Source organism: Thermobia domestica, chromosome 2, assembly GCF_964235325.1.
Source record: "Thermobia domestica chromosome 2, izTheDome1.hap1.1, whole genome shotgun sequence".
Classification (NCBI taxonomy): domain Eukaryota; kingdom Metazoa; phylum Arthropoda; class Insecta; order Zygentoma; family Lepismatidae; genus Thermobia; species Thermobia domestica.
The window spans coordinates 58,196,735-58,210,712 of record NC_137455.1 but is presented as its reverse complement, the minus strand read 5'-3'; the positions used below and the strand labels follow the sequence as shown (position 1 = coordinate 58,210,712).

The 13,978-nt window shown below is 34.1% G+C and overlaps 1 protein-coding gene across 2 annotated transcripts in view; it reads left to right on the top strand.

Moving 5' to 3' along the window:
- LOC145679683 (sodium-coupled monocarboxylate transporter 1-like) overlaps positions 1–13,978 on the top strand; it is a 100,923-nt gene that overhangs the window by 31,027 nt on the left and 55,918 nt on the right. The window contains exons 3-5 of one of the 2 annotated variants that reach the window (XM_081750257.1): positions 680–745; positions 5,150–5,201; positions 9,499–9,566. In XM_081750257.1, coding sequence (XP_081606383.1) covers positions 680–745; positions 5,150–5,201; positions 9,499–9,566 — 186 coding nt within the window. The remainder of the gene's footprint in view (positions 1–679; positions 746–5,149; positions 5,202–9,498; positions 9,567–13,978) is intronic. The other variant, XM_081750258.1, reaches the window with a different exon arrangement.

Below are 13,978 nucleotides of genomic sequence, written 5' to 3'. Positions count from 1 at the left end.
CGGTAGCAGCAAGTAAACAACAATGCCGTGACAGCAATAAACGGTAATGGGCCTCGCGAATCACCGACGAGTCGGGACAAGTTCGGCTCGAGCACGGTCAGATGAACCGGAGTGGCGGACCAGCCGAAGTCAAACAAGAGGGGTTCTACTGTATTTGAAGAAGACTATCAAAGTAGTGTAGTGTTGTATCAAATTTCACAGAGGTTATTTTCGTCATATGAAAGCTAGCACCGGATATTGCAACATCACACTGTACTATTTTACTGTTCAGGTGTTGGTACTTCATTCACTGCCATATCAGACAACATCGGTATGTGGTATAGTTCCTTCTCTCACTCAAAATGCTGCGAGAATGTATTTACGAATTCAGAATATCTGCTGCAGAAAATGCAAGAAAATACAACGTCACATGATTGTAGTTCACATGATAGGTGACATATGACAGTAGAAGACTAGAAATGGCAAAAACTAAAGTTTCAAGATTTGTGGCATAACTCCCTCTCTCCTCATTCGTGTAACCACTGTTGGTTACTGGGCAAACTAAAAAGAAAAAAAATTAAATGTAAACTATTAGAGTTGTTAATTTAAGCAAGACTTTAACTCATAGTGTACAGCAGGCCGAAGGTTTTGGCTGCAACAACTGGTACATTTACTGAAGATTGTTTTCTGTTCCTTTCAGTATTTGGAAATGAGATTTAACTTCGCCACTCGATTAGTTGGAACTTTTCTCTTTCTTGTACAAATGGTAAGTTCAGTTTAGCCATACAATGAAACAGAAATAAAATAAAATAAAATAAAATGGCCATATTTTGCATAGTTGCCAGAGCTAACAAAATATTTATTTTATAAAATGTAATAGGCCTACTAATAATAACTTCGAATTATCATTGAAAAGTTCAATATGAAATTTAGAAGAGTTGGAAAACGTACTTTTTATAAAAGGTCTATTTACGAGAGATTTATTGTTGTATGGTTTGGTTTCCTGGTAACACTGTTCTGTGTGTATAAATAATGACATTTTTCCTCTGTCAATATAACGTAAAGACTGCAGGGATAATGACATACCATATATGTGACAAAGACTAATGTTTTTTTCTTCTTTCTTGAAACTTAATGCGTTCTCACCGAACAATTTGTAGACTGAGTAAGAACACACAAAACAAATATCACAATTACCATAACAACAACATATTCAAGTGATCGATGGTCGAATTGGAAAATAAATTACTAGCTGTTTGCTTGTATGTATATACAATCTTGTTTAAAAATCTTGGTCACCCCCCTTACTTTAAAGGTGATATTCTGGCAACCATAGGTTGGAAATTTTAAATACAAATCTCAGTTGGCCAGAGAACATCTACATTAGGGGGAGGCACCCAGACATTCTTGTTGGGAGAGGTCCTATACTGCAAGCTACTACGTCTATGTAATATTGAACGAGAATTATTCTGCAACCAAAAAGACGATAAGTATTTGTACAGGGTTCCTACTGGTTAGGGAAAACTCACGGAAAATGGTGCAAGTCAGAAAAACTCAGGGAAAAAGACTGAAAATTAGGGAAAGTCAGGGAATTCTTATAAAATATGTTTTTTCTAACATTAATTGTACACCAATTTCACTTTAGCCAGCCATTAATGATCGCAACGTTGCTCAGATTTTTATGGGTAGTAAGTGGAATGTATGTATGAGCAATTGATTATTATTTGTCTTTATGGAATAGATGTTGTCATGTATAAATATTCACCGTTATTTATTTCTTATTTATAATGTCAACGACATTCCACACTTGTCGTGAAAGTCAGGGAATTTCCTGCCAAAGGTCAGAGAAGATAGGAGAAGTCAGGGAAATAGATTTCTCCAGATCAGTAGGAACCCTGTTGTAAAATACTTCCACCTATATTTTTAGAAAAATATGATAGAACTAGATTGTTTTTGTGAGAGAAAGAATACACATGAAATGTAAGATAAAATTTTCATGCTACATCAGTCATTTCTCTGTTAAATAAGTATAGTTTTATCAAAAAAGTGTAGAAATATACAGAGTGTCCCAAAACCAGGTATACAGACCTGCATCTATCAAATGTCATTTTTATTGATTAAGATAATGAATTTATTTGCTTTGGTTTGTTCCGAGTTGAAGGTATACTAAGTACAAATAAATTAAGAACAGAAACTAAGTCAATACCTGTATGGATAGCAATAAGTAAATGATATAAACTGTCATGACCGATCAGTACGGGACTGTATATCTACTTTTGGACCACTCTGTATGTTGAGCTAGGAAATTTTGGAACCCCTGAGTGCACTACTGACTTATTTTAGTTTGATTTAATTCTAACTGTAAGTTAAGAGTACAGGGTTGTGTTAGAATATATTTTTGAGAAGTTGTTAAATAACTTATTACTTTTCATTGTTACTTGCCTTTATTACTTACTTGATTACTTACTTTTATCAAAATTAACGTACTTTTGTCTTTTCCTGCGCACATATTGCAATGCCATATGTGTTATCATGCGGTAGACATATCTTAAAACTGCAGAAATATCCAAAAACAGATGCACAGTGACGTATCAAAAATTACGTTTCCTTAAGTAAGAAAATAGTAAATTTTAGAAGGGCGTCCCTGGCATATTAAAATTGAAGGGAATGATAAGAACAGAGTGCTTGAAGGTAAAACTAAAATTTACGTCAATATCATGTCAAACACAATGTTCTAACTTCTTTCTAGTTATATCTATCTTTCTTCATTCAATTGAATATACAAATTTCCGAGCACTCCGTAATTTTTGTCTTTTTCCGTAATGTTTACATTTCTCTTAACTTGTTGGTTAAGAGAAATTCATAATATCAATTTTTCTGTTATATCAATCTTCATTTAGTGATTTATATAATATGCTTCTCATCATTATTATCACAATCATCTTAAAGATTTTTCAGCATTTGTTCCATTGCTTTCTGTTTCCTGTTCACTTTTAAAATCTTCATTAATAACAATATCTATGTATTCAATTAAAACTAATCAACTGTTCTACTTTCTTATGACTCATATAGTTATCACAATCTCAATCATTCCGGCTAGCTTTCGTACTTTTAATATTTGTTTTGATCCCAAGTCTTTTTCTCAGCTTTCTATAACATCCACACCCTCATGTTATCTGATATGTAATTTTAGATTCAAATTTTGAAACAGCTATATCACCTGGAAAGGAAATATAGGTTATATTCCTTTCTCCTATCAAAACAACCTCTTTTCCAGTCAACCCTTTCTTTACTTTGTTTCTCGGTAGTAAATGTCGGTAAAAGCCGACATTTTCTATTCATTCCTACTTCAAATCCAATTCTTAATGCTTGGTTCTTCTGAGTCTGTGGTCTTTCTATTTAATCCTTCTTTAGCATCTTCAGCAAATCTATGAAGTTAAGGAATTATAAGTCTTTTCTTAATCAAAGAACACTACATATAAGTCCTTCGTTTTGTCTACAAGTGGTCGGAATTTCCTCACTTCGTCCATAAGTTCTTTCATGTCCAAAGCTGATTTATTTTGTTGCGTGTTATGTAAACACAATATAAGTTATTTACTAACATCACGTTATACATCGTCCGATTCGAACGAAATTCGTATATGGTGAAATTTCTCGGCAGTTAGCAACGCTCTTTCAGCAGACAGTTTTAGTCACGTTCAAATAGAGCGACAACGTTCTGGCTGCCGTTACGCATATCATGTCTTCCTCCGAGTTTCAAAACGAAAACTAGCCTGTAAAAGCTAATTAAATACTTTATATGAAAAAGAGAAACTATAAAAAATATTTTTGTATTGTCGGTAAATATTTAACTTCTTCAAGATAAGCTACGTAGTGAAATCTGTTCTGTTTAAGGGAGTAAGTACGCAAGCAGCCACAATACAGACCAAACCCTGGACAGCTTATATTTCTGCATTCCTTCGCTCATTTATCTTATCAGTCCTTTAACATCGCCGTAGTGCAATTTTCACTCTCCTCAACACCACTGAGCATGTGTTAACCGTAACACCAGCTCTGTGTCAATCGGTACCACCGAGGATGTGTTAACCGTAACACTAGCACTGTGCCAATCGGTAGCACCGAGGATGAGTTAACCGTAACATCAGCACTGCTAATCGGTAGCTCCGAGCAGTGTTAACCGTAACACTAGCACTAGCAGTGTTAACCGTAACACCAGCACTAGCAGTGTTAACCGTAACTTCAGCTCTGTGTCAATCGGTACCACCGAGCATGTGTTAACCGCAACACCAGCTCTGTGTCAATCGGTACTACCGAGAATGTGTTAACCGCAACACCAGCTCTGTGTTAATCAGTACTATTGAGCATGTGTTAACCGTAACACCAGCTCTGTGTCAATCGGTACCACCGAGCATGTGTTAACCGTAACACCAGCATTGTGTCAATAGGTACCACCGAGTAGTGTTAACCGTAACACCAGCTCTGTGTCAAACTGGTACCACTGAGCGTATGTTAACCACAACACCAGACCCTTGCTGTTGAAATAACACACTAAAGTGGTAGACATGCTTGAACCTCTAGCATGTGTTAAAATTGAATTTTAAAGATACAAGACAGTAAGTTCTTCATTCAATTTATTCCCTAAATGTAATTTACAATGCTGAATTTTCCTGTATCCCAAACTTTATTTTGCTATACGAAATATATCACTATAATACGAATTAGAAAAGGGGAAAGATCGAATTTATAAGAGACAAAAGGAGATATTTTCAAATCTAGTGTTATCCATACGTCCATTCCATGAAATACTTAAATTCGTTTCATATTCCAAATATAGATTGCTTATCCGGGATTACGTGTACTTAGAGACGAGGTGTTAGGAAGGACACGAATTCATAAATTATCTAAATAGTGTTGCAAAAGATACATCGTATCTCCTAAACTTTACACTACGCCCCTTAAGACTGGATGCTAGCCATTATCCTCTTTGCTTGACTATGTTTGACGAAGTGAAACGACTGGCGAAATGCTTGACTATGTGTTATACCATCTTCTTACTGTGCATGCCCTGGGATTACTGAGCCACTATATAACGTGAATCGAAAAGTGAACGACAAGGTGAACTGCTCTATGTTTTCACACTAAACTGATGGTAATATTATTTTTGTTACAGATCTTGTTCATCCCTACAGTAATGCTTCTTGCTGCAGAAACAGTTGTTGAAGGTTAGTACATAACACGATTGAACACTAATAATAATAATAATAATAATAATAATAATAATAATAATAATAATGATAATAATAATGTTTATTTCTGTGCCATGAATAGCCTAACGGCAAAAATACAGCACTTTATCAGACAAGATAAACACATATTACATACAATGTAAGCTACATACTAAAACAATAAAACATAATGATAAAATAAAGTAAAATAATATCTGATTAATAATTCCTTGTCAAATTAACACCAAATTTTTTTTAGTCTCAAAATAGTCGTCATAAATACTAAAAATAATATTTGTCAAGCTCTAAAATTCATGCCTTTATACTGATAAAAAATAAATTAAACTAAATTAAAAGAATTGGTCAATCTTCTTAAAATTACAGATTTCGAATTCAAAGGATCTAATGTTGATCTATTTCTTGTATTATACATTGGTACCCTTATACCTATATTATGCAAGCAATATTCACTATGATAGCTATTGTCTAGTACTTTTTTAATAAAATCTCTTTCAATAAGTTGTCTCCTGTCGCTCAATGCCTGCAATCCCCAAAATTGACACCAGTATTCATAACTACGTGAGTAGTAATCTCTATTTATTTTAAAGCAGATTAACCTAATAAAACATTTTTGTACTGACTCAATTTTGTTTGCCAATGTTATACCTATACTATTCCAAATAGCTACACCAAACTCTAATTTTGATCTTGCAAGCATCTTGTATAAATATACATATGAACTAGCATTTCTAAACTGAGACCATTGTTTGAAAATAAATCCTATTATTCTACTAGTCCCTTGGATTGTATCATTTATATGATAGGTAAATTTCATATTTCTGTCAAACACTATACCCAAAATCTTTAATCTATTCGGCTTTATGCAATGTTACTCCATTAATTACATATTTGCTCACGTAGTATTGGGTTTTGTTAGTATATGATATGTATTTAGTTTTCTCACAATTTATTTTCAATAAGTTACTTTTACACCATGTACTAACAGTATCTAGATCTTCCTGTAGTAAGTAGTTATCATACTCACTATTTGCTATTCTAAATAATTTTAAATCATCGGTATACAACAAAATATTTGAGTACTTAATTTTCTCAGGCAAATCATTAATAAGTATTGAAAAAAGAAGGGGTCCCAGAGGAGATCCCTGAGGTATGCCATTCTTTATATAACTGTAACTAGAGGTTATTTGAGCAATTTTTACTTTAAACGTTCTGTTTGCTAGATAGCCTACAAACCAGCAAATGTACAATGGAGATAGACCTATGTTTCTTAATTTATCAATAAGAAGTTCATGCTCTATGGAATCAAAAGCTTTTGACATATCTATATATATAGTGTCTACTTGTAATCTATTCTTAAGTTCTAAATGTGTAAAATCAGTAAAATGTACAAGATTTGTTACAATCGATTTCCCCTTATAAAATCCATGCTGAAATTCACTTAATTTTTTTTTATATTAAAATATAAATGTTTGTGTATTATAATTTCAAAAATCTTGCAAAATGCATTGACAAGTGTTATTGGTCTATAATTTTTTATAATTCTACGATCACCTGTTTTGTGTACTGGTATAATAATAATAATAATAATAATAATAATAATAATAATAATAATAATAATAATAATAATAATAATAATAATAATAATAATAATAATAATAATAATAAAATTAAAGCTCGACCAGTTTCTAAGTAAATTACCAATTACTGTGTTTGTTTAATAATATCAGTCACGTGAAGATTAAATGTGAGTTAAGAATCAAATATTGCAACTAAAATCCTTGACAAGATTCTACTTTTTCAGTAAGTTTACCATTTATGCTATATTTAGTCATTATAAAATGAGTTCTTTAGTTACATGTTTGCATTTACTATTTATACTCATATCATTATCATAAGCCCACTTATACGAGATGCATGTTGAAAAAGGGCTATATATATATATATATATATTTAAAAAAAAAGACAATGATAAAAGACATTTATTATGATTAATAACATACCTTAGCTGTTTTTCGACGTAGTCACCATGAACCTCCAGACATCTCTAGTAGCGTAGCTCAAGTTTCCGTGCACCCTTTGTCTAAAAATCTGCCACCTAAGAGTGCAGCTAATCCAGAACTGATGTCTTGAGTACCTCACAATCGTTGAAACACTTCGATGCAAGCCACTTTTTCTGGTGAAGAAAAAAGAGTTGTAAGGGGGATGATTGAATAGTTCCTATCGAAATTTTTGAATTGTCTCAATTCTACGAGCAGCTGTGTGTGGGCAAGTGTTGTCATGGATCAGAAGAATTCCAGAGCGTAACATTCCTCTCTGCCAATTTTGGATAGCACGTCGCAGATAATGCGATTTGGAAATACACATCTGCTGTAATTGTTCACCCTGGTTCCAAGAATCACACTCTTTTGGTCCTAAGACAAGGTTGCTATGATTGTTTCGTTTTAGGGAAACCAGAGTGCGCCATTGTATTGACTGTTCCTTCGAGTCCTCACTGACGTACGATATCCACATTTCATCCCCTGAGTATGTGAGAGCGAAAAAGTCACATGCAGCTGTCATTCTTTGCTCTTTGTGAGCGTCTGTCAGTATTTAGGGTACCTACCTCGCACACAGTTTGTGATAATCCAGCTTGTCGGTCAATTCGATGCACTGTTTTCGCAGACATTTCCGGAAATTCTTTGGTGAGTTCAGTTATTGTAAACTGGCGATTGGATTCAACAAATCGTTCATCTGAATACTAGACCTTACGCTATGCTTATCGTCATGAAAATTTGAACTCATTCTCGAAACTCTCTGCATCATTGCGCGATCTTCCCTTCATTCATTACTGTCAGTCCGGAAATGGCACACAATTTCCGATGGATGCCAGCTGCATTCTGTCCTTTGGGATTCAGAAATCGCATAACAGATAACATTTCACAATTAGCGAGATTTTGTATTTGTCATTTCACCTTACAGCTACTCATGCATACAGAACTCCACTCGGACGATTTTTATCTCTGTTGCAAGAACAGACTATTATGGCGTGATCCTGCGTATGCTCAACTTCATTAGTGTTGCCAATACCGCGTAAAAAATATCGGCCTTTTTACTTTACATGCGCCACATAGATACCATCTAATGCTTTCCGAATACATTGTCAATTTATATTAGTCATCATTGTAAAAACTTTTACATCGTCAGCATATAATAAAACATTTACATTTTTGAGGTTGTAAACTATCTCATTAATAAAAACTGTATATAATAATGATCCTAAGCGTGAACCTTGAGGAATACCTTTTAAAACATTTTATTCTTCTAATACAACATTATTAGTTTTTACCCTAAAAGTTCTATCTCTAAGGAAGCTTTTAAACCAAAATACAAATAATGGTGATAAACCTTAAAAGAGCTAACTTCTGTAGTAACAAAGAATGTGCACCATATCAAATGCTTTTGACAGATCAGTATATATTACATCAACTTTGTGGATAATGCTGTAATTTCTAATAAGTATGTTGTTATCGACTTGTTTTTGATAAATCCATGCTTCTGTTCGATTATAAGTGCTTTGAACTGAAATGAGAAATATTCATAAATTAACATTTCGAATACCTTTCCGAAAGCATGTAGAATAATAATTGGACTATAATTACTAGGATTCATTTTGTCTCCTTTAAATATTGGTACTGAAAGAGATTTTCCACTGTTTCGGAATAATAATAATAATAATAATAATAATAATAATAATAATAATAATAATAATAATAATAATAATAATAATAATAAAGGTACACTAGTACGCTCCACTATTGAATAAAAAGTGCATACAAAAATGAGTTAAGAGTTGAGAGAGCACAAATTTGATTACTTAACTAATCAGTGCACTTGCATTGTTGCCGACTAGAGCCGATACTTGAAACTATATTTCATGTAGTATAAGCATCAGGGTAATCCGTCCGTTGCTGTTGCGCGCTAATATTTTAATTATAAACCGTAGACAAACATAGAGAGTTATGTGTAGCATGTGGATATTAAATAGGTGCCATTGAAGATAGTAAAATGCAATTATTGGTAATTGTTTATTAAAACAGCAATTGATTTATTATTGATCTCATGTGCTTATGCTTAAATTTATGATTTTGAAATTAAGAAAATTCATACAGATAAATACGTAGAACGAAATAAGTAGTTTTCATGCTGCATAGATTTATATCAATATGTTCATGTTACATATATCTATATCAATAAGAATAAAGTATTATTTGGTATATATCGTTGTATATTTCAGTCACAGGACATGATCTCTACGCTACATGTGCGGTTTTATTTGCTGTCAGTATTCTGTACACTTCCATCGTAAGTATAATGTTATATAAACTCTGATATAGATGACAAAGATATTCAATAAAAATACTGCATATGACTGCAAACTAGCTTGACATTCCCTTGACTTTGACTTATCATTATTTATTGTAGGTCGAATTAGAAATGTTATTAGAAACAGAAATGTTTCAGGAGAAAATTAGAAATTGAAGTTATTATTCTACCGTAAGTAATAACTTTTTCCATCTCTAACCAGAGGTAAAAGTGGATCGGGAAAGGTAGAGGGACGCATGACGTCATGCCGTCCTCCGTGCCTATCTTTACCCATTGTAATTTTTTATGAAGTGTAGAGACGACTTAGATATTTTTTGGAAGTGGGCGGACGACGTCCCCCTCGCGTTCTCCCTTACTTTTACCCCTGTCCCTAACTATTTTTAATTGTTTCTTATTCAAAGTGCCATAAATATTTTATTTGTAACTAAAATGCTACTTTTATTTTTGTCCTTCGTTTAATTTTCTAAAATATTAAATTATATTTAAAAATCCATCCAAAGAACTGTACATATTTTACGCAAACCATAAAAGTTATTAATCTTGACCAAACTCGTTTATTTGATATATTACCTGATTCAACAATTCTTCTTTGTGTAACATTTGTAGACATTTTCGTTTTAGAAATATTCTCAGCAAAGGTTATAAAGATGTCTCTTTTGGCATGCAAGTTCATTAAAAACTTATTTTTTATGCTTCTTTTCCCACCATATATCATCCAACCATCTGTATTCTCAATCAAATACACCCTGAGATCTCAGTACAGTAAAGCCCTCTTATATGTTTATGCCTCTTGGACTCTAAAATTATTTTACAAAATCATTCGTTTTACAACTGTGCTTATTGCAAACTGTGTGTTTCGAACAACCTACTCGTTTCTTGAGTATTTTTTAGAATTCTTCAAAAATTCTCTCCATAGTCTTTTTCCTATATACTCAATCTGTGCATTCTTTTAGTTTGTGCAATATATTCACATCCATCCACATTCAAATGTAGATTTTTAAGTTTATGTTTTCCAGGGCTTGCTTCAGACGATGCTAATACCTCTTTGGGTTCTTTTATTATTATTATTATTATTATTATTATTATTATTATTATTATTATTATTATTATTATTATTATTATTATTATTATTATTACCAGAGTTGACTAATTATTTAATTTCTGAATTATAAAGTACACAAATTATCAAAATGATACATCATTTAATTTTTTTACTAATTTCAATCTTCCTACATACTTTTGGCACCCACTTGTCTTTAAAGGCGCGTATTCTCTCGAGTATACGAAGGACTACTTAAAATATGGGATGTTCAGAACACAAGGAAAGCATATACAATTACCAAAGTTGTAAGAGAAAGAGAAGACGGTACGCTCAAGTACATGGAAAGTGTTAGCACTGTTTTAAGATTTATTTACAATATTTTTAAGCTCCGAAAGAAGCTTCATATTAGAGATCTTAAAGATTAAATATGTCTAAAATGACCCCCTCCAAATGGAGTTAATCCTCTTGTGCACTCAACGCACCATAGGAAAAGATTCATTCTTAATTTGGAGCTTAACATTTTCTACAAAGGCTAAATTAAAGATATTTATTCAATATAAAGATGATAATAGATAGGGTGACCAAATCTTCAACTAGAAAAAACGGGACAATTTTTTACGTTTGGATAGGTTACTCCCCTAAATATATATATTTGCCTCTCCGTTCTCTCTCCCTCTTTCTTTCTGTATCTCTCACAAAAAAGGGCAAATTTACATTTTTTCATTTTAAAACCTATTGAATAGGTTTTGGAATTAAGTAAATAACAAGTAACTATCAGCAACTAACAAAAAATGAAATTTTGAAAACATTACTAAAATATATATAAAACATTCATCAATATCTGTCAATCAACAAAATCTGTCAGTGGCAGAATTTATTACAAACTAGTCTGAGCATTGAGCTCCTCCGTGGCTAAGCGGTTAGCGTATGCGCCTTTCGCGTGGGAGACCCGGGTTCGATTCCCGACGGGAGCTCGTGGTTCGGATTCCACGTTAATCAGTAGGTCAACGTCTCATATAGCCTCGCTGCTGAAAGGCAGGGATGAATTCAAGGGGTAGCCCGGGGGGAATCCCCCCTCCCCGAAGAAAATTCATTCCCCCCGGAGAAACTTCCAAAATTTCAGTCACAAAATGTAGAAATTATTTCACCTAATTATTTTTTTTCTTTCCGTGCACGGGCAGACGAAATCCGATCTCTCAATATACATAAAAATGACGCAGATCCATTCTATATAAATATTAAACATGTAATATCTAAGAATACCAAATAGTCAATAAAATCTGTATTTCTTAACGCTATCACCGAGTTTGGCAGAACATGAAATTGTTAACTGTTGAAGAAAGGTTTGTACTTTAGTAGGTACTATACTCTCGCCCTATACAGTACCGGTATTGTATGTATATTAGTAGGTAGCACTAGCAGAGATTAAGATAGGAAAGGAAAGATAGGGAAGATCTTTCGATCATTCCATATGATCTCTGATGTCAGCAGACTTCAGTTCTTGAATATGTACAGTTCTTGCATTATTTGAAATAAAGCGCCTAAATCCCATTTCTCGCATCGGAAGCAGGGACGGCGCTAAGGGTGGGCGCGGGTGGGCAACCGCCCACCCGATGGATGGCCTCGCCCACCCATCCGCCCACCCCAACAGAACAGGGGTGTCATTAAAGGGGGACAGGAGGGGGCAATTGCCCCCCGCAAGATTTTGAGGAATACATATACTTTATCGATTGTCTACTAATATACTAGTGCAAACTGTGAAAGTCTTGTGTTGTTGGTGTTCTTGCCCCCTCAAGCGAAGTCTGAAATGACACCCCTGCAACAGAAGAAGAAGAATAAAGGTGACCAGTGCCGGATTTCGGTTTGATGGGGCCCTAAGCTATTGAAGATAATGGGGCCAATTTATTTCTAGCATTCTTTTTCAGCGACAAAATTTCGCCTTTTCTGTTTGAATATATGCTATATGGTAATTTATGGACCTAATACATATCTATTAAGTAAATACGTTTTCGTGTATATTTCGTTAACTTAACTTACTGTTTTGAATATATTACAGAAAAACTGTAAAATTTGTAAAATTAGCGGTAGTTTAATTTGGTACCAATAAAGTCCCTTGCCGATCTTTTTGCACCAACTATGATCCACGCTCCACGCCATGCTTCTACAATATGTGGAGACCGCATCATTTCTCATTTCAAGTTGTTTCTATTCGGTTTGGTAAAGTTTGAAACGTTTCCAGGGATCCGTGTAAGTAAATACAGTCTAAATATCATCAGGGTTGGTAATTACTGCCTGAAGCTCAACTAATCGTGTGAGCTTTTTCCAGGTCAGGTTACTGGACTAACTCAAAATGGAATGCAACACTCGAAGATTACTCAAGGTGTAATACGACACAAATTCGCTGGAACCAGAGGCGAACTTAGGAGGTTTAAACTGGAGAAGGGGCAACTAAAACCCAGATTATGATAGATATATCGTGAGTTTACTCTAAACTTTCAAAAATATGTAAGTAATGGCTTCAATTATTTTTGTCACTCAAAAAACTGGGATCGTAGACCTCTCCGCACCTGGATCCGCCCCTGCCTTTAGTGATCCATTATCGCACTCTATAGATCACTATATGAGCTCCTCCGTGGCTAAGCGGTTAGCGTACGCACCTTTGGCGTGGGAGACCCGGGTTCGATTCCCGGTGGGAGCTCATGTGGTTTGGATTCCACGTTAATCAGTAGGTCCCGTCTCATGTAGCCTCGCTGCTGAAAGGGACGTTAAACTCAAAATCAACTCAACTCTATAGATCACTATGAAAATCAGTGCCAAGTTCTGAAAGTTATGAAAATACTTCTGCAAACTACTTTTCATATTTACGTACAGCGAAATAAAATAGCTATAATTTTGCGATGTAAAGATTATTGCCGCTTAGGGCTGTAATTCCTTTATATTTTACTATTATTTCGCGAGCTTGTCGTTTCATGCCTTCTTCTTAAGCATCCACTGTTACCAGACTCAATTTCTTGTCGAATTCCAAATAGTACAAGAAAGGGTAGCACTAGAGTTCTATCCGCATACAAGATACTGTATCACTTATGCTGTGAAGTCTTATTAAAGTAGCTAAGTGTAATGGCTGGAAAACAGGGTCTCGATTACAAATGGGGCTCTGAAACAAAATCCCCATTACAAGCGGAGCTGGGAAACGAGGGTTCCATTATAAGCGGGACTGGGCAACAGAAATCCCATTGCAGGCGCGTTGGAAAACAGGGCCCTATTACTTGCTTCATGAGAGCTTAATACAAAACAGTACAGAACACCGTTGTTGTATGTGCGTTTTATCTTATTTGCTTTTTCTTATTAT